We start from the raw sequence: 26,258 nt of genomic DNA on the forward strand, positions 1-26,258 counted from the left end.
CATGAAAATCAGCCCGGGTGAGTCTCTTAAGATGGGCAAATACAAAATAAGAAAAGAAGCGGCAACTGTAATTTCTTCTTTTTCTAAGATTTCAATTGTTTTCCTTCATTTAGAAATTCAGAAAAACAGATAACCCTAAGCCAAAAAATGAAAATTGACAATAAGCTTATTACCTAGAGATAACATTCACTTTATGTTTCTCCTCCCATTTTTCCCCATTTCTGATTATATTTCTAAACAAAACCACCTAATGTTCTCTCCACCCAGACACTTCACTCTTACAAGTCAACTGCACCAATGGTACGGAATTACTGTGAATAACAATGTCCCCGGTACATGAGCAAGATAATGCGCATAGGCACTGGCACTGGGTGACAGATATGAAATGAACAGACATCGCACAAACTAAGGGTCGGGCAGTGTTAGGAAATGATTCCATCTTGAATGTTATTAATGAGCACTTAGATAAATAAACCTTCCCAGAAACAAACTGTAATCCCTCCTAATGACATTTGCGTTCATTTCTTAGGCGACAGTCTCTCACAGAGAACTACGAAAAGCAAACAAAGTCAGAAGACGAACAGGTTAGGAAAAGAGGACAACTGACTTCATCCGTGTTGGCCCTGTGCCACCAAAATGTGGATTGTTATTCTGTAAGGACATCAAACAACTCAAACCGATCCTTTTATTTACCGGGAGAAAAAAAAAGAACTCAAAAGTACTTTTGCGTTGGGGAAAATGTGTTAGAAGTGTCACTTATGAAAAAAATGGAATGTTTTGATTTTTTTTCCTCCTTAAAAAATTATCGTGGAGAGGCAAAAAAAAAAAAAAAAAAAGACTTTGTGAGGCAAGTACTTTGAGTACTTGTGTGGGAAAGCAGTTGCCAACCATTCTGTTCTGGAAGATGTGAATGATTTTATCCTTAGGGAAGTTTCTCATCCTCTTTAATCCATTCCAGGTTTCCCTTGATTTTAGCCCCCGCTTTTAGTGCTACGAAATTTTATACCACTAATACGAGAGGCAAAAACCGTTTAACCGTGTTTCTTCCTTTAAGTTAATGGAGTTTGGGATGCAGGGAGTTAACAGACAAGAGGTTAAAAGGATCTGAATGATTTCCCCTGCAGAAGAGAAAATGCAAGTATTTCCTATCAATTTCAACTACATTAAACTTAACAGAGGATTGGAGAGTAATTAGGAGAGTTTGCCTGGCTACACTTTTATCAAGCTTCCTTTGTCCTGCACAGCACCTAGTACACCACGGGTGTTGTGTAGGCACAAATGTCAAGGATAAGTATAAAAGGAAATGATGTTGGGGCGCCTGGGTGGCTCAGCCGGTGAAGCGTCTGACTTCGGCTCAGGTCATGATCTCACGGTTTGTGAGTTCGAGCCCCGCGTCGGGCTCTCTGCCGTCAGTGCAGAGTCCGCTTTAGATCCTCTGTCTCCCTCTCTCTCCCTGCCCTTCCCCTGCTCACGCTCGCTCGTGCTCTCTCTCACAAAAATAAACATTAAAAGAAAAAAGAAAGAAATGATGTATATTCCTGTGGGACCGAAAGTTTTCAGAGGACAGACGATGCTGTGTCGCCATCTACTTGCACACAGTACTTGTCAAACCTGAAGCCCGCAGGCAGAATGATCTGCTTCCTCAGAAAGACGAACACAGAGGAAGTTCGTAAGGGGAAGGAACACGTATGGTATTTTAAATAAGCATCCAAAATCAGAGTACATTATAACTAACGCACGATTATGCTTCCTAATAATGATATTGAGTGGGAGGGGCTGATTAGAGGTACGCTCTATTACACAGGAGATGGAAAACACATCAAGAGTAGGCTGTAGATAAAAAGGAAGGAAGTTGGTGAATTCTGAAGAGACCGTGCAGGTCAGTACTTAACAACAAATCTCATATAGGATAGGTAAGGAAAAAAAAAAAAAAGAAAAGGGGATTTATTCTAACCGTAAGAATAGCAAGGTGAACGGTGGTTTGAATGGATACACTCTGGTTGCCTTGTCAACGGGACCACTGGAAGCCAGAACCTGAGGTTGTATCTCCTCAGAGAAGGGTTGGGGGGTGAGTCTGGGAGTGGTGGGTGCCATAAATGGCACTGATATGGCTCACAGACAAGAGCAGTATCCTCGGGAGCCTCGAAGTATGAGAGAGCTCCAAGGTAATGCTGATTTGCGTGCTTCGTTTTAAGTAATAAGTCACGTAGGGGCTTATGCCCAGGGCACTGCCCTGCACGGGACTGGCATGTAGAAAGAACCCCCAGAAATTACAAACACTGGTCGGAGGAAAGCTACATGTTGATCTTCCTGATGATCGAAGGAGAACATCTTATCGCTACCATCACCTCAGAGTTGAGTCTCCACCACTCCAACAGGAAGTCAAAAATAGTCCCATTACAAACAGGCTGAATAACTATCTGTGGTAACTGATTCTTCCCGGAAGAAACAGTCATAGATGATATGATCTTACATTGGGTTTTGAAACCTAAACGTGTATCCGTATCCGGGTAGCTTTCCAAAAAATTCAAGAGCTAGGCTCACCCTAGGTCTAGCCAGCAAAATTTTTAAAAATGGGGCTTAGGAATTGGCCATGTTAACCTGCCTCCCAGATATGTCTTGAGTAGCCTGCACAGAACTAGTCGGCAGGAGCCTCTTGGCCCGATATAAATTCCTTCAGCCCAGGGCTGTCCACGTATACCCATAACGTCAGAGAAAAGCCATTTTTTGTACACTGAGTCACCAATTTTCAATTTGTTCCCAATAAACAACGTTTGGGACATAACTACCAGTGAGTGGATAATAAATGAATGAATGAATGAATGCTCAAGGTCACATATTTCATTTGATCATACTACCAATTGGTCTTAACATGTATCAAATCAATTTAACAATTATTTATTGAGCATTCACTATGGGTTAAAGACTTTAGGGGCGTGGTTTTGAAAAGGCTATGTACAAACAAAATCTTTCCAGGAGGTTTTTTACATTCTGCTGGCTTTCATGATAACCCAACACTATGTTAACCCTGGGTGAATTTCAACTGACCTTTTAGCGTTGAAACACAGCTTTCAAATTTCCTGCCTCCTTAGCTTCTTCATAAAATATCCACTATTCACACACTAAACCGTAAAAACCCAGAGACACTTTTCTCCTGAAAAAAAATAAATTCTTTGTTGAATCTTTTAAAAAGCTGCACTTTTTAGTATTTAAGAGTATTTTCTCGGGGCGGCCGGATGGCTCAGTTGGTTGAGCGTCCGACTTTGGCTCAGGTCATGATCTCGCGGTCTGTGAGTTCGAGCCCCGCGTCGGGCTCTGTGCTGACAGCTCAGAGCCTGAAGCCTGTTTTGGATTCTGTGTCTCCCTCTCTCTCTGCCTCTCCCCCACTCATGTGCATGCTGTCTCTCTCTCTCTCTCTCTCTCTCTCTCTCTCTCTCTCTCTGTCTTTCTCTCTCTGTCTCTCTCTCTCTCTGCAACAATAAACTTAAAAAAATTTTTTTTTAAAAAGAGTATTGTCTCTATCCCATCTATTTTAGAAATCCAATAGCTTTAGATTATATTTTCTTCCAGGAGATTCTTAGTGCTCCTGAGTATATGTGCTCTGAGAAAGACCTGTGCTACATCAAACGAAGAAACAGCTCTTGGTTTCAAAATTAGTAAGAGGCAAATGATAATTTTAACAGCTTGCAGCTCCATGGGCAATCAAAGCTAAAGTTGTTAATGATTAAGAAATCAAAGAAAGTCTAATGCTTTAATAGCGGAGCGTGTGCACGAAACCTGTCGCTAACATGGAAAACACGGTAAATTGTTAGGAATCTTCCCCCATGGGGTTAGTCATACCTGTGATTTAGAACTTGGACAGCTGGAACTCTACTGTAAAATAATATCTAATTCTGTCAATTATCTCACATGTGCAGACAAGAAGGAATCCAGTGAAAGGCAAAGAGTGGCCTATATTTATTATATTGACTCTCTTATATTTAGCAGTACCGGGATTTTCAGTGGACTGAGTGCAACATTTGGAAAAGTCCCTCTGAAGCAGGTGAAAAACGCACAGGAAAAATGCAAACTCTCAACTGCACGGGCCAAGAGAGCCTTCACCATTCTAGGAAGGACACAGTCATCTGATATGCAGGAACAAATTGAAATGCTGAGCTCAGAATCAGGGACAGAGGCTCAAGTTGTCTATCGGAATCTTGAGATTCTCTTTAGAACAAGCACCTCAGAAAATCTTTAGGTGGCTCGAGGCCTGGAATGGTATAAAACGTGAACAGGTCAGAGGAAAACCGGGAGGGCTGAGAACGCCTTTCTTTGAGAATACCGACTCCCTGATGTCCCACTCAGCACGTCTGTGTCTCCACGACTTCGAACATCAACCCTGCTGGTTAATGACAGTGGCTCCGTCTCTTCCATTCTTGTGGGCGGCTCGGGAAGTACCTGTCTCTTCATTAGCTCTACATCTACCGTGGGGCAAGGAGAGGAGGGGACAATTACATTCAGATGGGGGTAGTTGTCTTAATTGCAGCGGGGTTCATGCGGAAAGGACGAGGTTGAAGCTGTTGGCTAAAATGAAAGCCCGGATCATTCGTTCACTTGACAAGTACGTACAGAGCGCGGACAAATGAGCCAAGGGCCCTCTTTAGGTGCTGAGGCTATAATGTTGAAAGAGGCAGACGCTATTCTCATCTCACAAGTTTCTCCAGTGGGTCCTCCCAGTGGCCCTTTCCGTTACACCCATTCTAGAGGGATGTCCCCCTTCCTCCTGTATTTGGAAAATAACAACGCGACGCCACCTGACGCCAAGATGGCAACAACCACAGGAGAGAACAACCCGAGGCTCTAAGAAGCAACACATCAGTGACCTTCCTGCATACGGCAAAACTAAATGGGTCTCGATTTCCTTATCGGTAAATAGCCCACGTAATTGCCAAATGAGATCTTGCATAGAAAGAGCTTACTGAAGGACATTTTAAATGGGCAATAAATGTCTGTCAGAAGGGGGAGTGGTAGCTGTTACCCTTAACAAACTTTACACGAATTACCATAGTTAATAATTACTGAACTGTGATTATCTGTGATTCTTTTATCGTCAGGGGAAACCGTCTTGACATCAGGGACTACATACAGCAGTGGCCTAGTGAACATTAAATATTTCAGTGCCCGAGATTCCTTATGTTTCCAAAAGCCAAAGGCAGAGCACCTGATCAACTTCCCACTAAAGATTCCTGCTACCTTTTGCTCTCTCAGACCAACCTGCCAGGTCTAGATGCTAAGCTCTGTAATGACCCCGGGGGGTTCACGTTCTAGGAAAGGGATAATACACTATTAACATCAATCAAAGCTGAAAACCACTGGGGAAGAAAAAGGAAGGAAGGAAGGAAGGAAGGAAGGGAGGGAGGGAGGGAGGGATGGAAGAATGGGAAAGAATGGAAAGAAAGAAATGGAACCCAAAGTTGCCCAACTGCTTGGGTTCATTCTCCTCTGAAACAGCCTTATTCTTAAAGAAATATTTTTCTCTGGTACACATAGTATAATAGTACAGAATAATAGATTACCTAATTCTTGAATATTTCCAGCTATTAAAAAAAAAACATTTATATACTTTTTTCCACCTGAACTTCAAAACAATCTGTGAGGTGGTCTACTCTTTATATTTTTATTTTGCAGATGGAGAAACCAAGGTTCGGTGAAGTTCAGTTACACACACTGCAGAAATGCCAAAGCAGCCTGAACTCTGACTCTCATTTCCCAATTTTAAATATGGAGTTCTTTCCACTAGTCTGTGACGTCCAGACTAAGGAAGGTCTTCTAATGACAAGGGTTCTTGTCCTCTGTCACTGCTTCGGAACATGCGTGCTTTCACACTAATCTACAGCAGAGCAAAAGTAGCCTTGCTCTATCATCTTTCCACCTGGCCTCAGTTTCCCCTCCTCCGAGTGCCACAAAGTTTCCTTCTTTCACAGAATCCACTTCCTGTGAAGGGACCACTCAAAGAGGCAGGAGGTGACACATTCCCTCACTAGTATGGACATACTAACGTGTTGTATTTCCTTTTTTTTTTTTTTTAAGTTTATTTATTTTTAGAGGTCGGGGGGAGAAAGAGAGAGGGAGAAAAAGAATCCCAAGCAGGCTCTGTACTGACAGCACACAGGGGGCTCGAACTCACGAATCTCAAGATCATGACCTGGGCGGAAATCAAGAGCTTAACTGGCTGAGGCACCCAGGTGCCCCCTCCTTTTCTTTCATATGCAAAAATTTATTACATGTGTATGTTTCTGTTTGGGTTATCTTCCCTCTTTAAAGGTGGCATTCTTTTTCTTTCTTTAACATTTTTTTCATATTTATTTATTTTTGGGAGCAAGAGAGGCAGAGCGTGAGTGGGAGAAGGGCAGAGAGAGAGGGAGACAGAATCCGAAGCAGGCCCCAGGCTCCGAGCTGTCAGCACAGAGCCCGACGCGGGGCTCGAACTCAGAAACCGCGAGATCGTGACCTGAGCCGAAGTCGGACGCTCAACCGACTGAGCCACCCAGGCTCCCCAAGGAGGCATTCTTATAAGGACAAGCGGACTAGGTTCCTGCCCTGGTTGCTACATGATTGTGGGCAGGTCATTTAACCTGTACGGGCTTCAGTTTTCTCATTAAGAGGATGAGTTGGACTGGGTAACCTCTTCCTTCCAGCTGAACATTCTATGATTCTGTGGTATCTCTGTTGGAGGTGATGGACATATTCTCTACGCAGCTGCTGGTTGCTACGTGTTTGCTGGAGGAATGATTAATGCGCTTTAATAGCTTGAGAACAGATCAAACTGAGATCAAACCCCGCCCAGCCCACGGTCAACAGCACTGGGCTCTCTGTCCCACCACTTCTGCTACGAGGATTTGGAAACATAACTAAGATAGGTATGCCAACCTTATGCTCTTTAGGTACGTCTCTGAAATATTAAAAATAAACTGCAGCAAGCATTTTTACCTGGTGTGCACAGCTGAAGATTACTGATCTTTGGGCTCTATGATAACCTAACTTATTTATTATCTGAATGAGGGCAAGCCAATTATCCATGAGTAAATGGCCTTGAAAAACGGAAGATTACATTTAAGTGCAGAAGTTATTTTCATAAGAAATATTTTCAACCGAAGATATTAAAAGAAGCTAGTACACATTCTCTTGCTTTCTTGACCAGGACACTTCAGCTCTTCTCGATTACCTAGAAGGTCACCAATATGCCAAAGTCATTACACTGTGTTAAGACTAGATTCTAGTCCCTCGACTGACGATACTCGAAGGGCTTCTGGACTACCTAGGTCTCCTTGGCCCTCCACTGAATGTGCACACGTTGTACTGTTGGATAGCCCAAGAGTAAACAGAAGACCCTTGTCACCTCGTCACTTCTATTTCCTCTTGCCAGCTGTTATACCTCATGAATGCGTCGGAATCAAGGGGGCTCTAATCTGCTCCTTTAGGGACATGGCTTGACGATGGCTTCCTCTTTTCAATTAAGCTCAACTATGGGTTCTGTGACATCTGTTTTTTTTTTCCAATCAGAAGCTGTTTCCATTTATTTCCAGACTCATGGCTATGTTCCATATGGTGGTGTTGCTGGGAATCGGATTTGGAGACAAGTGAAAATTTCCCCTACTACCCTAGCAAATCTTCAAATGAGACACCATATGTAAAGAGGTTCTAAAAATTATAAAGTTACACAGAACAATAATCATTAGTACTTCTACAACTACTATGATTCCAGCCTTAAGAGAAAAGTGTACAAAAACTTCACTCCTCGCTGATAAAATGATCACTGCGTACGCTTGAATTTTCGTCCCCTATGAACACAGAAGACATGTAAATTTATACTACGGAAGATGTGCATCTTTCGATGCATGTACTAACGCTTGAGGCGTTTAAACCATTTGAATATTCTAAAATATCAAACACAAGAGCTGCTATAAAATATCTGAAACCTTTCACATGTCACTTGAATTTTAACAAGAATGGCAGGCTCTTCTCACGTACAATTTAGTATCTTCGATAGAATCATTTGAGTTTTATAAGCCGCAAAATGAATGCTACACAATACTTTCTTTTTCCACGGTCTTTCAACAAATACTCTTAACCCCTACATCCAGACTTGGGGCGAGAAAGACTGCCTCAGTGGCTTCTACACAATGGAGTAGGTGGCTTCAGTTAAAGCCTATGAATGCGGCCGGTTGGTAGAATCTTTCAGAGAGAGAACAGAAGCCTCCCTCTGTCCTGCTGATCCCCACGAGGGGGCTGTTGAGGTTGATCACACTAACCGCAATCAGTTAGCACGACACCATCACAAGAGACCCCCGTCCACAAGCCACAACTTGTGTCATTAAAAACAAACAAAGAAATGTCGGCACAGTGTGCCCTTAACACGGATTTGAAATGCGCAGATCCACGTACACGCAAACTTTTTTCGATAAACTCAGTACTGTAAATGTATTTTCCTTATGAGTTTCTTAATAACATTTTCTTCTTTCTGCCACTTTACTGTAAGTATACACAATATCATACATATAACAAACAAAATATGCATTAACTGACCGTGATCGGTAACGGCTTCCGGTCAATAGTAGGCTATCAGTTAAGTTTTTCCGGGAGTCAGAAGTCATACCCAGGTTTTGGACCGGGTGGGGGTCAGTGCCCCCAACCCCCAAGTTGCTCAAGGGTCAGCGGTGTTTCTTTGCTCCTCTAACATCCTTATGTCACAAGAGAGCGAACACCACAGGAAACTAAAGTTGGTACAGTTTATGAATATCACTGAGAATTTTATCAATACATCCACATTATGTCTTATTCTAAAAGCAACTACAATTAGACTGAGATGGCAGGGTTTTCATGGCTTATTAACCTTTAGAGCTTTGGAATCCGTTTCAGAAGGAGACCTTTCTGAGTTCTAGGACTTGCTTCCCTAACCCAGGCTTTTTTTTTTTACAAAGAATGTCCCTCGAAGGCTACCACTTCCGTGAGAACTTGCTGGGATTCCTTGCAGGTTAAATCCGCTGTCTCGAGTGCAACTTATCAAGTGGTTGTTCACATTTAAGTTGGAATATATGTTAGTTTTGAATCAAACTTCTCTTTTTTTGGTTTCAATCTCCCCATCAGCTCCACTGTGCACGATGTACAACAGCAATTTATTACAATCCACACAAACTCCATCTCCATATAAGGGACTGTTCTGTGATTTATTTTACTGTATTTTTCTGAGCCCCTTTAATGTATCTCCTGGGCTATACACCCCAAAAACCAGAAATCAGCAATTTAAAAAAAAAAAGGTCGAGAAACCGTGAATTAAAAAGCTAAAAACCTGGAGATAACCTTGACTTAGCAGCCAATCTTGAACTGACTCTTCAGTCTGGGACACTCGCACCAGAAATTATGATGGTGTTAAACTATTCAACAGGCATCTTTACCTCCAGCCCGCTCCCATTAAATGTCTTACCCAAAATAAAAAAGTTATCTCTCCAGAAAAAAAACTAAAGGTTTCACTGTTCTGCTCCAAAGCCGTACAGAGCTTCCAAGCGCACACAGAGAACAAACTTGCTAGCTTCGTATACAACCAAGTCCCCTAAGCCATGACCCAAAGTATGTTTTAAATCTCCTCTCCCGCTGAGCCAATCTTCTTCTCGGTTCTGCCCCTGCCATGCCAGCCTCCCCAAATCACACAGTCCTTACCAAGGACAACCTGGACTGTACCCCTGTTTCCCCGCGTCCTTGTCAAACCGCACTTCCTCTATGACACTTCTCAATCCTCCTCTCTCAGGGTTTGCTTAAAATTCCTCTGTATTTCAACAGTTCCTGGATCAAAGCTTTACTTCAGCACGTCACACACTGCGTTACTTAAGAAAAAAGTATCGTGTGCCTTTCCTTCTAATTTCTGAATTCCTCAAAGTTAGAGACTGCGTCTTCTCTGGGCCCATGGGGTCTAGCAGGTAGCAGAGACGTAATCAGTGCTTGCAGACTAAAGAAAGGACGGACCATCGCAGGATATATTGTTTCTCTGGCAGTGACTTGGAGCCAATGCTTCCGACTAAGCTAGTATGGATGTGAAGGAGATCTGGCCAACCATCCCAGATCAATAAAATGAGTAAAGTGAGGCAGATCATCCGACTCTCTTGTGTTCAGCCCTCCTTTCTCCTACCTAACTCTGCATGTTCAACTGAAAAGAAAAATTATGAGGCGCCTGGTTGGCTCAGTCGGTTAAGCGTCCGACTTTGGCTTAGGTCATGATCTCACGGTTTGTGGGTTCAAGCCCCATGTCGGGCTCTGTGCTGACAGCTCATGCTCTATTTCTCTCGGTCTCTCAAAAATAAATGAACGCTTTTCATTAAAGAAGTTTTTTAAAAGAAAAATTATAACCACTATTACGGCTGAGCTATACTGGTAAAAAGGGAGAGATTTTTCTATTATTTACTCTAAACTGTGATATAAGCCACATGAGACTAGAAGGCCCCTGGCTATATAACAGTATTATGAGCTTGTGCAAATCATTTAGCCTCTCTGGGACTGAAGTGAAAAACAGAGCTATGAAGGCTTTGATTGTCACAGGGCTGAGGGGCCAGACAAGACAGAGGTATTTTTTTCAGTTCTAAGCTCTATGATCCCACCCACCCATCCATCCACCCACCCACCCATCCGTCCGTCCATCCATCCATCCATCCATCCACCCATCCATCCATCCGTCCATGAATGTTGGAGATCTCTCACAGCTCTAGTATCTACAATTCTCCACCTATGAAAGCTGGATTCAAAGAAAATGCAAGAAGTCCTAAACAGTTTGCCAGCACCCGTGTTATGTCAAAAAGAACGACTGAGGGAGGTGCAAGACTGCAAGCGAGGAACTCACCAACACTGAAACAAGTTTCTCCAGGTGGTGTTTGCTTGGGTTCACTCCTTACGTTTTGGGTTTGGTGTCGTTGGCCGAATAGTTTGGGAGGTCACAGTGAAACTTAAAAAGGGGCCAAACAGGCCAAAATTAAATAAGGAATCGCGAAAGATTTGGAAAACCGACAGGGTGAATGCAATCCTACTAAATCATATCTGAGAACGGTCCATGTGTAAAAAGCAGGCCGGCCACAGTCACATTCGCGTACGCTTCGGTATCTGCTCTATTTGCTCAGGGGAAAAAGGAGACTGAACATCTAAAGAAATATGTGGCTTTGACAGGTCAGCGATAATTCCGGAGTCTACCTTTGTTTCTGTTGCATGGGTTGCTGTCTCATAGCCATATACTGCATGTCTTCTTGCAGACGATTAAGAGGGGAATCTGGCTTGACACGGATCCCATAGTAATGGTACTTGGAGTTTCCTCTTCATAAAAGAACAACAAACATTAGAGACACAAAAAGTCAGTTAAACCAGTATCAATCAGACAGGATGTCTACCTCACTTCACATCTGGAAAGATTAGGTAAAAGCAGCATATTCGCGTCACAGACTTACGATCTGCCTGTTCCAGATTATACCTGTCCATTTTTATGGTGGCTACCGCTAAAGAATCAAAATAAGATTTCGAATCGATCAGCGCAGGGCCCTGGGAAAACTCTCTCCTTATAAACTTAGATACCAGTACACTAGCTCACTTATTCCATTGAAGTTACACTTTGAGTTTCAAATTTGCGTTTTAGATTTCATTTAGAAGGGGTAAAGGTGGAAAACACACCTGGCCAAGAAAAATCCATTAAGAGGATAAAGGGCTATACACTAGAGGGGAATTTACTATAAAGTAGTTACACAAAAGGAAGAAAAGGAATCTAATTCTGTGGTCTTGGGTAAGTTAGGTCTACATCTTTGCGACGTCTATTACTGCAGGATGGGGGAGGTAACCTGACTGATACAGAATGTTGTGGTAAAGTCTATCATGCGTTATTCTGAAACCTAAAAGGAGGCAGGCATTTAATCCATTGGTTTTGAAACATATTTTATTAGCCTCTGTTTTAACGAATTCTTATCAGTTTGCAGGCTGAATACGATGTGTCACAACAGACATGGGGAAGTTTCTCTGTGAAAATGGCAAATTTCCACCTGGATAAAAACTGTCACAATTTCCCCATCTTCATGAGAAAGACCGTGTTTGTTATTAGAGATGACAAAGTTTTGCTCTGAATGAAATTTGCAAATTCTTGCAAAAATAACATCTTAAATATGTAAATTTTTGCAAAGGGAAAATAGCTTTTCACAAGTCTATATATAGCAAGACATCAGCTGCTTTTCCATTTTTTTCTTTCATTTACAAAAAAGAAATGCAAAAGTGTGGATTAAATATTTTATATAAAAATAGAACAGAATTTTACTTCCAAGATTAAAGCACATAGATTAAATGAAGCCTATATATTCAAAAGCATCACAATCTTATTACATAAATAATATTGCTAGTTTTAAAAAAAAGTAGGGCGTCTGAATATCTATATAGTTTCGGCAAAGTATGTAACAGTATGGAAACCTAAATGCATTCCACTTGCAGAGATAGATCTTGTCTCCAAAATTCACTGCAAAATAGAGCAAAAACACGAAAACAAAAACTCAATTAGTAGTGTTCTCCCTTACAAACTGGAGTAGGGGAAGTAGTAGAGTGGGGAGAAGAAGGGGAAGCAGGCGACAGTCCCCAGGGGATGTAGCCAATGACAGCTACAGAGTAAAACGGGGTCTCCCTTGTAGACGGAAACAGATGAAGAGTCTAGTTTCTTCTCTGTTTCCTGCAAACGAGCATTTTTGTTGGGTTGGTGGGGAGCCGGTTGGTGGAGATCAGCACGTCTCATGGTCTTCTTTGCTTAAACTTAATTTGCAGATGGATTTGAACAAAAGACACCTTTTGATTTGCCTTTGTTTAGAAACTTGGTTTTCACCTAGCTCTAAAACCTCAAGAAATGGCCCAGTTCTGCCTCATGATTTATACTGATTTTCTTTCTGTTCCCTGGGTTAGGAGGAGTAAATGAGTGCTAAACCACTTTCCATGGTAGAAAGGATCTCCCTCACCATCCGCAGTGTTTCTACCTTAGAGTTCTGCTGCCTTCATAACACAGTATTTGTTTAAACTTTCCCCATCGGATTTCTTTTCTCCTCATTTCTCTAAGGCTTTACTTTCCATCTCTCTTTGAAAATACCACATATAATTTTAAAAGGAACGGGAGACACAATTGTTACTTAGTGAGAGGGCAAAAAAGAACATCAGAAAGTAAAAGCTGTGATGTTGCGAAATGTACTTGTGGAGTATAGATTCTACTCATTCACAAACCCAAACAACCCCAGTTTTGGTCCTTTCTATTTTAAAGATGTGTTTCAAGGTCTGAATGGAGCCTCAAAATAGGACCCATTGAAATCCCTTTCGACAACAAAAGGAGCACAACAATACCGCTATTAGAATGTTGAATAAAGCCCAGAGTCTCAAAATATTGGCATGGTATGCGTAACTACTGAGCCTGAGCCTTCCGCTAGCGGATAAGAGGTTAGATCCCCAAATAATGATTTTTGTGGTTCTGGCAAAAGAAACAGGAGAGAAACAAAGAGCTTTTTTCAAGGGACTGAAAGCTTTACTTCCTTTAGCCTGAAAAGACAATCATATTCTCCCGTTTAAAATATACTATCTTTTCAAGTATAGGTAGAAGAAAACATATTTATGAGAGAGCTGAACCTCTAGCAATCTGAAAGCTGGACGGTCACTTGAAACACAACGGAATGGAATAACTCACGCTCAGGATACTTAGAGACCTTGTAAATGACATAAAACTGACACTCCCTTTTTCTTAGCATAAGCCTACAATGAAGTCAATTAGTAAGGGTCTCTTTATTAAATAGTCTTTACTAGAATACTATGAAGCTGTGACTTAAAACCAATTAAAGGAAGAACGTCCAACGTTATATGGTGTGGTATCTTTATTTTTATACTTTTTATTAGGGATTTCTATAAGCTTTAGGAAATAAAAAACATCCATATCCTTCTGCCCAGCTTCTCAAAATATTCATGTTATGATAACTTGTAAAAACTATAGAAAGGCACAAAAATGAATCTCTACAGTTCCAACTATTATTTTCATCATATTTTGATTAGGAAAAACACTCCTTTCTCTTTCCAAAGGAAGGAAACGAGAAGCCAAGAATCTTCTTCACGTTACTGGTTTCCATGCTACGGAAGCACGCTATCTTTTTGCTTCTATACACGTATGGTTGCGTAGCCAAGATTCTAAAGAAGGCTAATAAGAGGTTAAACAGAACCATGTCATCACCGAGGGCTTCCAACACCCCAGCTTTTCAAGTTCAACAAATGATTTTTCGTTGATCTCCAAAAATGAAATGAAAAACTCAGCTTTAATTTCGTACTCTATTCAAATAGAAGAGTTATTTATAAAGACATTTCAGTATAATTTTGCAAGAGTCAAGAAATAATATAGTTTTCCATTTACTATGTCACTTACTCATCACTTCTGGTATGATTATTTTTCAAAAGAGAAAACAGGGAGATACGTTAATTTTTAAGGCACCGTGTGTAAATCTTACGTTAACAGTTTGGCTTGCTGATTTCTGTATGAGGTGAGAGAATCAGTTCTCAAAGCTTTGGTCAGCTGATGTGTCAGACAATGCATCATCCCCTTTTGCAGCATTCACTGAATAACGACCTTTCCTTTTCTCAAGAGACTGTATAAACTGAGCTATTTCCTCATTTTTTCTTTATATGTCATCTGTAATCAAGCACTTCTGCTCACGCACTGTCCTGAACTGCGTTAGTGTGAAAAAGAGGAATTCGTTTAGGATCTTATTTTTTCGTACTAACCTAGTTCCCAATCTCCTGGTTCGGAGCCCCATAAAAATTGACCTTATTAGTTTTCCAAAAGAAGCAGCATTGACTGGGTCCAGTTTGTGTTCCTGACAGTGTCGTAGGTAGTGGTTATACAGCGTGCTTCTAGGAAGGCTCACTCCTTCTGCGGTCTCGTAATTGTCCAACAGCCACTGGAGCTAGTGTAAAGAAGACAGGGTAAACACAGAGAAACCATATCATTTACCAGAATGTCTACAAGACCCTACAGATACAATGGACAGAAATACTTAGATACTCATCAAACCTTGTAAGAGGCTAAACTGTTGTAAGTCAAAGGCTGCCGTAACCAGACCTTGAAAACTCTCAGAAACGTAAATAAATAGCTGAATGTAGTTTATGACCTCGGACCATGTCCATTCCTCCAACAGTCAAGCTAACGTAAAAAATACTCTTCTTCCCTGTATCGACTGCCATTTTGTAGACAAACACCTCTTGGGGAATTAAAATAGTACCATTAACCGGTCAGACATAAAATTTGTAATTGCTACAGAACAAGACAGATTACCAAGCCTGGCAGCCTGGCACAGAATATGTCTCCAGTGTTGGTATGTTATGAACAGCAGGGTGCCTTGTATGAGTTTTTGTATGAAGTTTCTATTCACTTCCCTAGAATTTTAATTTACTTATCTAATTTACTCACACAGGTCAGTACAACACTATTATCTACTGGGTAGGACATGCTGCAAGCAGAAAGGAAAAAAAACAAATTCAGTCATTTCTTCCCCAGAAGGAAAGAAACTCACTAGACATTGATTTTTTAAAAAATATGTAATAAAAAGGAATCATTTATTACAGTCATTTGAGTTTTCCTACCTGAGCGCTGTGTTCTTGTTTTTTGTTTCATAATTTTGGAAGATACGCTACAATGGTAGTTGGTAAAGTAACATTTTCTCAGGTTATAGTTTACATTTGAAAAGCTTCTGTTGTCCTATGTGTATTTCTTTAAAGTATAGAAAGTGCAAAGATACTTCAGAAAGTATAAACCAGGTATATACTATTAAATTTCAACATTAGGAAAATTAAGTTATTAATTCGTTCATTTATTTCTTCAACAAATGTTGAAGAACATTTAAATGACTTTCTGAAGGTCACATGGTCTCAGAGTGCGATCTGGTTCCCAACACATATTTTCTGATTACCTGCAGACCAGTTGTTGTTTCCACAAAGCAACAAAATACTTCACAGTATTTGTCTCAACAAAATTTCCATACCATATATAAGAGATGTGATCAAGAAGTGATATTTTACGTGCAATGTAAATTAAACGTAAGTTATGGAAGCCTAAGAATTTCTTTACTGTGCATCAGTTATGAGCCGGGCAATGTGGTAGGCACCTAGGGATGCAGAAATGAATGTGATCGCACCCCTGTCCTCAGGAATTTATGATCACAGTCCAAAAAAGATAATATGGACACTCAAATATACTAAAACATTTCTCCATTTTGCTTACTTATTTTAAGATCTGTGAACAAACTCAGAACCTGAACCTTCAGACTCCTGGTATTAAAAACACTTTCAGAATTACTGCCTTTAACTATGACAACTGAATTGTCCAGAATCATTTTAATTTCAAATATTCCTACACGATGCTTATGTTTAATTAAAATCATGTCATTCAACTCATACTGATGTTGGCTTAGAAAATATGGCCACCAAGCCTACAAGACAGAGCAGAGTACTTTTAAAAATAAAGTTCACGTTCCCGTCAGGGAGACTTGAAGTTCTCTGCGAACCACTTAGGCATAATGAATATGTACATTTAAACATACCTGTTGCCTCTATAATGTATACAGCCCTCCCTCTTCAAAAGGTTACACAAAATAAATGTTCATTTACATAATGACAAAAAATTAAAGGTCAAAAAGAATTCTTTAGAGATGAGTCATCTGTAACCTGACTGTCAGTAAAGAAGTTTTCCAGAGGCAATGATTTCTAAGTATTCTAAACGACACATGAAAAAGTTCACTTACACATATTCATTTGGTATAAAAGAGGAAGGGGCAAAAAGCTTGGGAAATCCAGGGACTATGGCTCAGAGTAGTATTCTGCCTACAATGGGGGGGGGAGGGGTGGATCAAGACGTCTCTAGCCTTTCTTTTTAAATTTTAAGATTCTGTAGCTTAGGAACACAAGCAGGGTGATGACGCACAAAATATGGCCATACAAACCTGCCTCATAGATTTCATCCACGTGCCTCAGTAAGATGACGGGAATCTGAAAGCATGGTTACCTCACTTGAACAGTGTCGGAGAAGTTCTAGGGAACCATATTGCCCAAAAGTGCTAACTCTGGCTTTGTGTGCATGTACTAGTTAGGGCCTTCCACTGGTATTCTAAATATATAAAGAATATAGAAATATAAAACAGAGAAAGTAATATTCTTTGAGAAATTCAGTTTCTGGAGATGAAGGAATAGAAAGGAAACACCAAAAATAATCCTCAGAAAGGGAAACGTATAAAAACTCTAAATATTTTGTGGAAAACAAGTATTTTGCAAATGAGTTAACAAAGCGCCCATATCCACAAGCATGGAACAAAGTTAAAAATGCCAAAGGTATGTTTGTATATATTATCTGTGCTTCCTCATACAAAAATACATGTTGTCACAGCCAAACAGTATGATTTTGTAGCAAAAAAATACTAAAAATCAAATATTCCCTCCTTTATGAATGAACAGAACATACATCTATACAGGAAGCGAATAAAGATACAAAGCAAATAAAACAATTTGTTTAATTAATGAGATACAAATGGAAAATTTCTGTAAACTGCCTTGACTATTTACTAGTTTTCTTGCAATATTTCATAACTTAAAAGTAAAGACAGGTATCTGAAAAAAAATGAGAGTTTACTAATGTTTCATGATGAAGACCACTGTCTTATAGATAAAAGAATCTGAAAAAAACAAATCTAGTAATAAAATATGTGTAGGGTATGGTCTTAAGGTGCCTTTCATAAAAATGAAAAGTAGTGCAAATATTAAAGTTAAACATAAAATATTTTGGGTCCAAAGGTATGTTTACATATATAAAAGAGTTAATCAGACAATTCTTTGTCAAAGAAAACTTACCACAGAAATAGATAATTCTAGCAAAAGTGGGCTTAAAACACTCGGAAGCCTAAGTAATATTACTCAAGGCCCAAAAGAACAATTTAGAGAAGATGAAGTTTTTATTGGATTGGCGGTATGGTCCCCTGAAAAGCTAAGCAAGTCAAATAACCTGGACAGACCGCTTTGCAAACTTACTGTTCTTTTTGGACAGTTTCACATTCATACCGATTCTTCATTTCTAAACCAGTTTTTCAAAAACCTGAGTTCCTTTGTAATATGTGTGAGTATGCGTGTCTGCACATGCATATTGTGGGCATATGTATTTCTATATGTATAGAATGTTATTACACACACCACACGCTTACACACATAAAATAATCATTAGTGGGTGTGAAAACCTCCCTAAGAGTGGGTGTGCTGACGCCTACCACTCTGATGGAAGCAAAGGTGCATTTTGTTCCCTGCCTCTTATTCGCAGGAAGTTGCCAGAAGGCTGGAGATCACTTTGGAAGAGCAGAAGGAGGTCGAACGGAGGCAAAAAGCCCGGAAGGAGGGAGATGGCTACTGCTGCGGCCGTAACTCTTCCAGCTAGGAAGCCTGTCAACAACCGTGTCACCTAAGGGTAGTGCCCCGTGTCACCTAAGGGTGGTGCTCCTAGGAGCTCATGATGGAAGTAGAAACTGCAGCTACCAGATAAGATTCTGAGATCGAGCAGGGGACTATGTGCGTTTTACATGCCGGGATTTAACCTTCCAGTTTGGACACAGTGATCGCACTGTAAATCAGATACTGGAGTCTGAAACACAGTATAAGAAAGGATTAATTTTATCGTACGAGCAAGTTGGTTGTTGAGTGTAACCTAAAGGCATACACTTCTTGTGTTGCCCAAGGGAAGTTCATGCCTGTTACAAGATACAGTTTGCTTGGGTTTTGTTGGACGCTAAAATTCAATACCCTTAACATTTAGTAGTTGAGATCTAAACTATTACAATTTTTTTTTACTCTTTATAAAACGTTGTAAGATATTTGTTTACATTTATGGTTTTAAAAGCCCATAAAATACCACAGGAACTTTTAACCTTTATCTTTAAAACTTGATTATTCTACTAATGAACCAACATAAATTCACGTAAGAGTGGAAGGCATGATAATTGCATCTTTCAACCTTTGCATTTAATCTATATTAATCAGGGTAGAGTAAGGAAGATGAACAGTTCCTATTTTTCCCAAAGGGAAATACTGATTGACAAATGTAAAAAAAAATACATATTGCATTCCCCAATTAACATCTAAATGTAACATTTGGCATTTTTTCCCAGATGGATTATTATCCATTAGGATTCATTTTAAGTTCAGTTCACTGATGATATGCATTTTGACAGGGCTTATTTCTGTCATAACTTATATCTACAATACAGCAGAGTTGAAGGGAAGTGAGTATAAAACTAGGGTTTGCTTTGAGCTGAATACATTTCAGTAGCTAAACCCGGCAAAAATCATAAAACAACGATTTACTAGGTTGTAAAAAGTATGTAAAATAAATGCCTAATGCTTTTTATATACTCTAAATGGAATTTAAAAAAATGTACGTGTTCTAGAACGTTATGTGGGAACTGGGAACAATTAACTTAAGAACATTTCTGCACTCACATTTACAATCTAAAATATCTCACATTGGATACAAAATAATCACTAGATGCCAATTTCTATTAATTACAAAGGCGAAGGAGGATAAAGTAAACCTTGAGTCTGCAGTGACACTCCGGTGCATGAGACAGACTATACACATCATTTACCCCCACAGCATCTTCACATACAAAATATTAAGACACAGAAATATTTAAATAAAAATTATGATAGCAACAGACTGAATTCCATGAAGCTAAATCACAAGCACCATTCTAAAGACAAGGAGATAAATGAGAGCACCCTTGGCTCATATTTTTTTGCGGGGTTAAATTATTTGGAGGGGGGGGGAAAGTTGTCCACGCTTACACTGAAGGTTGCCCCTGGGGAAATGGTAGAGCGATAATATGTTCTTTCACTCACGTGGCCTGCAGGGAGAAAGCCACTTTCTACCAACAATGTTCATACACCAACCGACCGAGGCATGCGTGATAATAAAACAATGCATGCGGGAGTCCCCAAATAAATGCACACATGACTGGCAAAGGTACTTAGAATACGGAAGGTAAGATCAGGTCTGCTCCCTTCTATTGTTTCTTATGTTCGTCCATTTGACAAATATTGAGGAAATTTCTCCCACGTATCAGGCACTGTTCTAGGCACTAGGGATGCGTCAGGGGACAAAACGTATAAAGTCCTCACTCTCTTGGGACTTTAACTTATCAATGTATATTTACTATCTGCCTGCGTGGTGTTACTACTGAAATAATTGCCATTATGTGAATACTAACAATATATGTCAATATTGACAATGATAGGAAAAAAAAACGGCCCTCGGTGTAACCATACTCAGTTTACAAGTGGGACGCCATACAGGGTATGAAATTGAGAAGTTATACATGCATTTCAAGCTGGAGAATAGTAGCAAGATAATGATAAAAACAGACCAGTAGTACTAAGTATTCTTAAGAATACGCTAAAAAAGAGACACAAAATTCAACACCCCATTCCACCCCGCTCCATCTTCTAATGTGTTGAAAGGTTAAAAGCAAAGTGATTGAGTTGGATTCTAATGACAGGAGATTATTTGCTTGGACCCTAAGAAGAATTTTCTGAATTACCGTAAGCCATCAAGTGTCTAAAGAGAAAATAAGAAACCCATTCAATTCCATATTCCAAAATACAATGAGAATAGACACTCAGCTCCAAAATCATGATTCAGATGCCTCTTTAGAAACTAGCAGGGGCACCTGGGTGGCTCAATCGGTTAAGCATCTAACTTCAGCTCAGGTCATGATCTCGCAGTTTGTGAGTTTGAGCCCCGAGTCAGGATGCTTCGGATTCTGTGCCTCCCTCTCTCTCTGCCCCTCCCCCCACTCATGTTCTGTGTCTCTCTCTCAAAAATAAACATTTAAAAAAATTGAAAAAAAAAGAAACTAGTAAATATGGGGCACAAATTATTGATCCCTTCTCCTAATTGTTTGCCTCATGAAACTGGTCCTTGGTAGAAACTGGTAAGTCGGGAAATGTCATCACAAAGTTGGATTCATGTTCACTTTAAAGAATTCCATATCATGTCCTATACAGTGATGGATAAAGGATAAACTTATAGTTTGTTGACATTTAAAATATGAACAGCATATTTTTAAGAAACATTTCCATTAAGTTGGTGCAGCCACTCTGGGAAACATTATGGAGGTTCCTCAAAAAATTAAAAATACAACTACCCTACGACCCAGCAACTGCACTACTAGGTATTTATCTGAAGGATACAGGTGTGCTGTTTCAAAGGGGCACGTGCACCCCAATGTTTATAGCAGCACTATCGACAGTAGCCCAAGTATAGAAAGGGCCCAAATGTCCATCGATGGATGAATGGATAAAGAAGATGTGGTCTATATATATACGATGGAGTATTACTCGGCAATCAAAAAGAATGAAATCTTGCCATTTGCAACTACGTGGATGGAACCGGAGGGTATTATGTTAAGCAAAATTCGTCAGTCAGAGAAAGACAAATATCATATGCCTTCACCCATATGAGGACTTCAAGATACAAAACAGGTGCACATAAGGGAAGGGAAGCAAAAATAATACAAAAACAGGGAGGGGGACAAAACCATAAGAGACTCTTAAATATGGAGAACAAACAGAGGGTTACTGGAGGGGGTGGTGGAGGGGGGATGGGCTAAAGGGGTAAGAGGCACTAAGGAATCTATTCCCGGAATCATTGTTGCACGGTATGCAAACTTACTTGGATGTAAATTAAGAAAAAATAAAAATAAAAGAATCGTTTCCACTAAAATTCTTCTTTGCAACTGAACACCACAAATTAACTTAACAGAACTTAAAATGCCCTTAGCAGGTGGTGATCAGCTAGAACACATGCAGTAGCTTATTTCAGCTTTTGGATCAATCTAACAAAAATTAGGAGCATCACTAGATTTCCAAGGACAGAGAAACAACAGGGTCCTGTTACGTGTTCAGGGAGAAACCTGACTGGTCAGCAGAAACGTGATCCTTTCTTTACAGTTTCTATGCCATCTGCAGGATCATTTGTGTTTCAAAAGACTTGACTATATATGTGCTTTAGACGAATTTAACTACCTCAGACGTGTAATAAAAATGAATCAGGACATCTAGTGAAAGATTATCACTGCATCAGCAACATTTAAGCCCACTGTATATCCTGAAATGTCTCCGGAAGTTAGAGCCTGATGAGGGGCTCGAACTCACAAGCTGTGAGATCATGACCTGAGCCAAACTCGGACGCTTAACCGGCCGAGCCACCCAGGCGCCCGATCATTAAATATCATTTCATGAGTTACAAGAGAATGGTAATTTCAAAGAACCCCAACACATCTGAAAAGTTTCAAACAAATCAAAAAATAAAAATGTACCAAAGACCCCCTACGTTTTTATACCTATGTTACTGGTCATGAAACACTAATTAATAAATAGAGGTAATTTAGGTAAAAATTAAATATCACATATTTTACTAAACTATACAATTCAAGTGAAAACGAGGTATGAACTGAATCACAAAACACAGCTTCTTAGAAGCCTGACAGTTCAAAAAACTTCAGGTGTTTTCTTCTTCTTCTTCTTATGTCCCTGTACATTTTTGACTAAAAGTGAACAGTATTTTTAATTGCCATTTTCAAAACACAAACACCAGTTAGTCATTACCCACCCCCCAAAAACATACATCCTATTAACACACAGTACATCAGCCTTTAAACACAACTACAGAGTCATGCTAACACAGCAGGGATATACTTATGAAACACATAGAAGAGTGACATATTACATACAAATTTTCAGGCAGGAGAAAAATCCTTAAATGGTTTCAAAAAGAAAGGCCAGAGTATATATTATTTTGAAATTTACAACCTAAAATTTTTACCAAAATTGCAGGCATTCTCCAAATTGGCTAACCTGTTTTTATGTGCCATGATACTTCCCCTTGAAAAAGAAAGAACACACAATAGGCATCTAAAAACAAATGTGTAAAACACAAGGAAAGTACTTAGTGTCACGTTGGAACATAAAAATTTAAACATGTGGAGAGGCAATGATTTAAAAAGCATAGTGAAAACATTTTCTGTGAGTTAAGGTTTTCAGATTTATTGGGTGATCCAATTTTGGACTTTTCAGTCACAAAATACGGGGAAGAATTTAAAAATCCTAACAACTTATCTGTAAATTTAAGAATACGTTGTCAGATGGGAGGGAAGACTCTCTTACTGTACTATTGTACATTGATATTAATTTAACAGATTTGTCTAAAACAGATGGAAGTCATAGGTCTCTTCACTTTCCCCCGTATATTCAGAAATACGAAAACGAAATTAATTTTTATTCGACATTTCCATCGGTTCCCCCAGTTTTACAGTTTCACAAAACTGTCATTGCTCTTGTCAGACTTACCAGTGTTAAAGTGATGGCTGCATCTGATAACAAAGGCTTCAAGGCATAGCAACAATAATCCTGTTTAATATCAATTATTAAAAATGTATGGCTTATCTAGAGTCTCACTTCTTCTCTTGGCCCAGTTTCATTTCTCTGTAGGTCGCAGGACCTGAGCTCATCTAGGTCCCTGTTTCCTCCCACCTTATACGGCCTTACCGGTAAATAAATAATTTTCAGACAGTTTACTATTGGGTTTGGCATTAATAATCTTTTTCCACTTAAAGAATGTTACTGGTCTTACAAGTAGACACGACTGTTTCTTTGCTTCAGACCAGAAGATGCGGATTACAATCCTTTGCTTTGACGTAAATTAATATCAAACCAGAACACTCTAAATACTTAAAATCCCCATTAATTAATTTCCACAGGTAAATGGCAGCTTGTTATTAACTTGGAAATGTTATATCTGTACCAGAACAGTACAAAAGCCTAGTAAAGCAGTATATTGGGGGCTCTATTATTTTTAGATATCCCACTATACAAAAGAGCCATTAAGTGATACAGAGATCATAAGGGGCTGAGAAAGGAAGGTTAAGAAGCAAAATAAATAAGTAAATAAATAAAACAAGCATTTAGAAGCAAGCAACACATGCGGAACAAGCAAGAGATTAGTTTACGTGAAGAAGAGGCAACTTACATGGCTGTTGAGAAGAGAGCTTCTGTGAGTGGACAGACCGTCAGACTTTTGCAGCGTCTCAATCGCCATTTCAATCTGATAATAGATGTCATTAAAAAAAGGGCTCAAGACAAGACAGTAATAAACGGCTCACCAGAGAATTTTTGATAGATTCTTTAAAGTTCAATTTCTCCTTCAATGGTGGCTAATGAATAGCTCTCAATTAAATGTGTATTTCCCCCATCTTCCCCCCACCCCCAGAGAATAAAATAAAAATATGCACACTAATAATAAGTCTGATCACAAAAGTAAACCTTTTTTGAACATTCTGTAATTATAATCAGAATGGAGGCCTGAAGAGGAGGAACCCCAGTGGACTCTAGTTTCTAGCTATGAGGAAACAGTCTTGACTTTCAGATTTCGAGAGGTGGAGTAGTCACCACTCTCTAAACAGTATTTAACATTTGCTCTATTTTGTCATCAAAGAAAAATTACACTGCAGATCTTGTGTTTAACATGCATTAGTATTTTAATGCAAATGTACAAAGACACCCTCATTCGTGTTCAAAAGCTACTAAATCTATCCATTCCTCTCTTAACCCTGTATTAAAATTTGGACGTGGAGGGTCATTAGTATGAATAAACACTAAAATGTAATCATGGTCCCTACATTATATTTTAGGAAGTGGTGGTCAGGCAGAGCTATTTATTAGAAATGAGAGCAGAAATGGAACACAGAAGAGAAAATAATTCAGAGTCGACAAAGAAAAGGGACAGAAACAGTTTGATTCCATGTAATCTTAGCATACCATGAGCAATCAGAACACCTTAATTAAGTAGCAGGTGCCAATAATAAATGAGATGCGCTTTTGATAACTTCATATTCAAGGATCTCTATCGCTCAGCTCCTAGCCCTAAAACACATACTGTAAATTCAGGTTCGGAACACCCTACCCTGTATTTGGTTACTGGGTTATACCAACAGTATTAACTGAAATTAAATTTTAAAAAATCACATGTGAGAAAGAAAATTGATTACATTATTTTTATTTCTACCATCTGATCAAATCAACAATTTAGTATAAGCAGCTATAAAAAATATTTAGTGCTTTCAAATGTAAACTGACTCATACTTTACAGTGGCTATGGAAATTAATGATGCTTTGAAATTCTAACACACAACATCCCCCTTCACCCCGCCCGGACCAGCACAAAAACAACGGATAGCAATGTCCATAGCAAAGTCTTTTTTCCCCCATCAATTTGCCAATTTCTTTCTGGTGGAACTTTATCCACAGAATGTTCAGTCTCATTTAGATCAACATTAAATCTAATTTTCTCCCAAACAACTTGGGAATTTAATAGCTTTAATTTTATTTTATGCTATTTCCACAAGTTACTGGTTCTTCCTCCTGAGAGTTAATAAAATAGAATACTGACAAAAATGTTAGGTCAGAAACTATAGAAACAATATTTTTAAAATAGACAGAATGCTTCCTAAGATGATGTAATACAATTTGTTTCACTGCTAATTTTTTTTTTTTTTTAAGAACACAAAATTAAGTAACTTGGTTTCTAAGTTACTTAGAATGCCAGGTGGAATGTTCTATTCGTAGAGTTTACCAGCATACTTGGAAATAAACTGAAGAAGGTGATATTGTACAAGTGAAAAAAGACACATGACAGAAACAGCAATGTAAATGTAATGAGTAACCAGTTTACTAAAATGTGAACCTGGAAAACTATAAAGGACCTCAGTATTGCATCTCTTACAAGGGCATCAGTAAGTGTTCTTGTTTTCAAAGAAAACACATACATACATTAAGAAAAAAAAAAAAAACAGCTGAAAAGCCTAATCCTCATGTGACATTAGATCACTTATATGAAGAATTCCCTCAAAACTCCAATTTGCTAAACTGCCTACATTTCCTTTCAAGCTTGAGTGTGGAAAATTCAAGGTTAGATCTCAGTCTGGTAAATAAAAATGAAATGACCTGTGTCGTGTGGTTTTTACACGTTTAGATGAAAGGTAAAAATTATCAGGAATGTAGCTGTCATACTGGTGGAGAAACCCATGTCTGCATTTGTTTTATGAATCAGCAATTTTAATTTCTTTAGGACTGAAAGGATTGGAGGTTGCTGTTTTTTATCATTAAAAAGG

The 26,258-nt window shown here is 39.2% G+C and overlaps 1 protein-coding gene and 1 long non-coding RNA gene across 12 annotated transcripts in view; both read right to left on the reverse strand.

Annotated features, from left to right (window-relative positions):
* RFX3 (regulatory factor X3) overlaps positions 1 to 26,258 on the reverse strand; it is a 287,861-nt gene that overhangs the window by 60,107 nt on the left and 201,496 nt on the right. For 8 of the 11 annotated variants that reach the window (XM_027041121.2, XM_027041122.2, XM_027041125.2 and 5 more), the window contains 3 exons: positions 24,119 to 24,193; positions 14,788 to 14,969; positions 11,212 to 11,331 (listed from right to left, as the gene is read on the reverse strand). In XM_027041121.2, the coding sequence (XP_026896922.1) occupies positions 11,212 to 11,331; positions 14,788 to 14,969; positions 24,119 to 24,193 (377 nt within the window). The remainder of the gene's footprint in view (positions 1 to 11,211; positions 11,332 to 14,787; positions 14,970 to 24,118; positions 24,194 to 26,258) is intronic. The other 3 variants (XM_053205315.1, XM_053205314.1, XM_053205316.1) reach the window with 2 other exon arrangements.
* LOC128312251 (uncharacterized) lies at positions 1,703 to 10,614 on the reverse strand. Its single transcript, XR_008291306.1, has 3 exons — positions 10,000 to 10,614; positions 3,478 to 9,926; positions 1,703 to 3,444 (listed from the first exon to the last, which is right to left on the reverse strand). It is a non-coding gene; the product is annotated as an uncharacterized LOC128312251 (long non-coding RNA).

This window comes from Acinonyx jubatus, chromosome D4 (genome assembly GCF_027475565.1).
Source record: "Acinonyx jubatus isolate Ajub_Pintada_27869175 chromosome D4, VMU_Ajub_asm_v1.0, whole genome shotgun sequence".
Lineage (NCBI taxonomy): Eukaryota > Metazoa > Chordata > Mammalia > Carnivora > Felidae > Acinonyx > Acinonyx jubatus.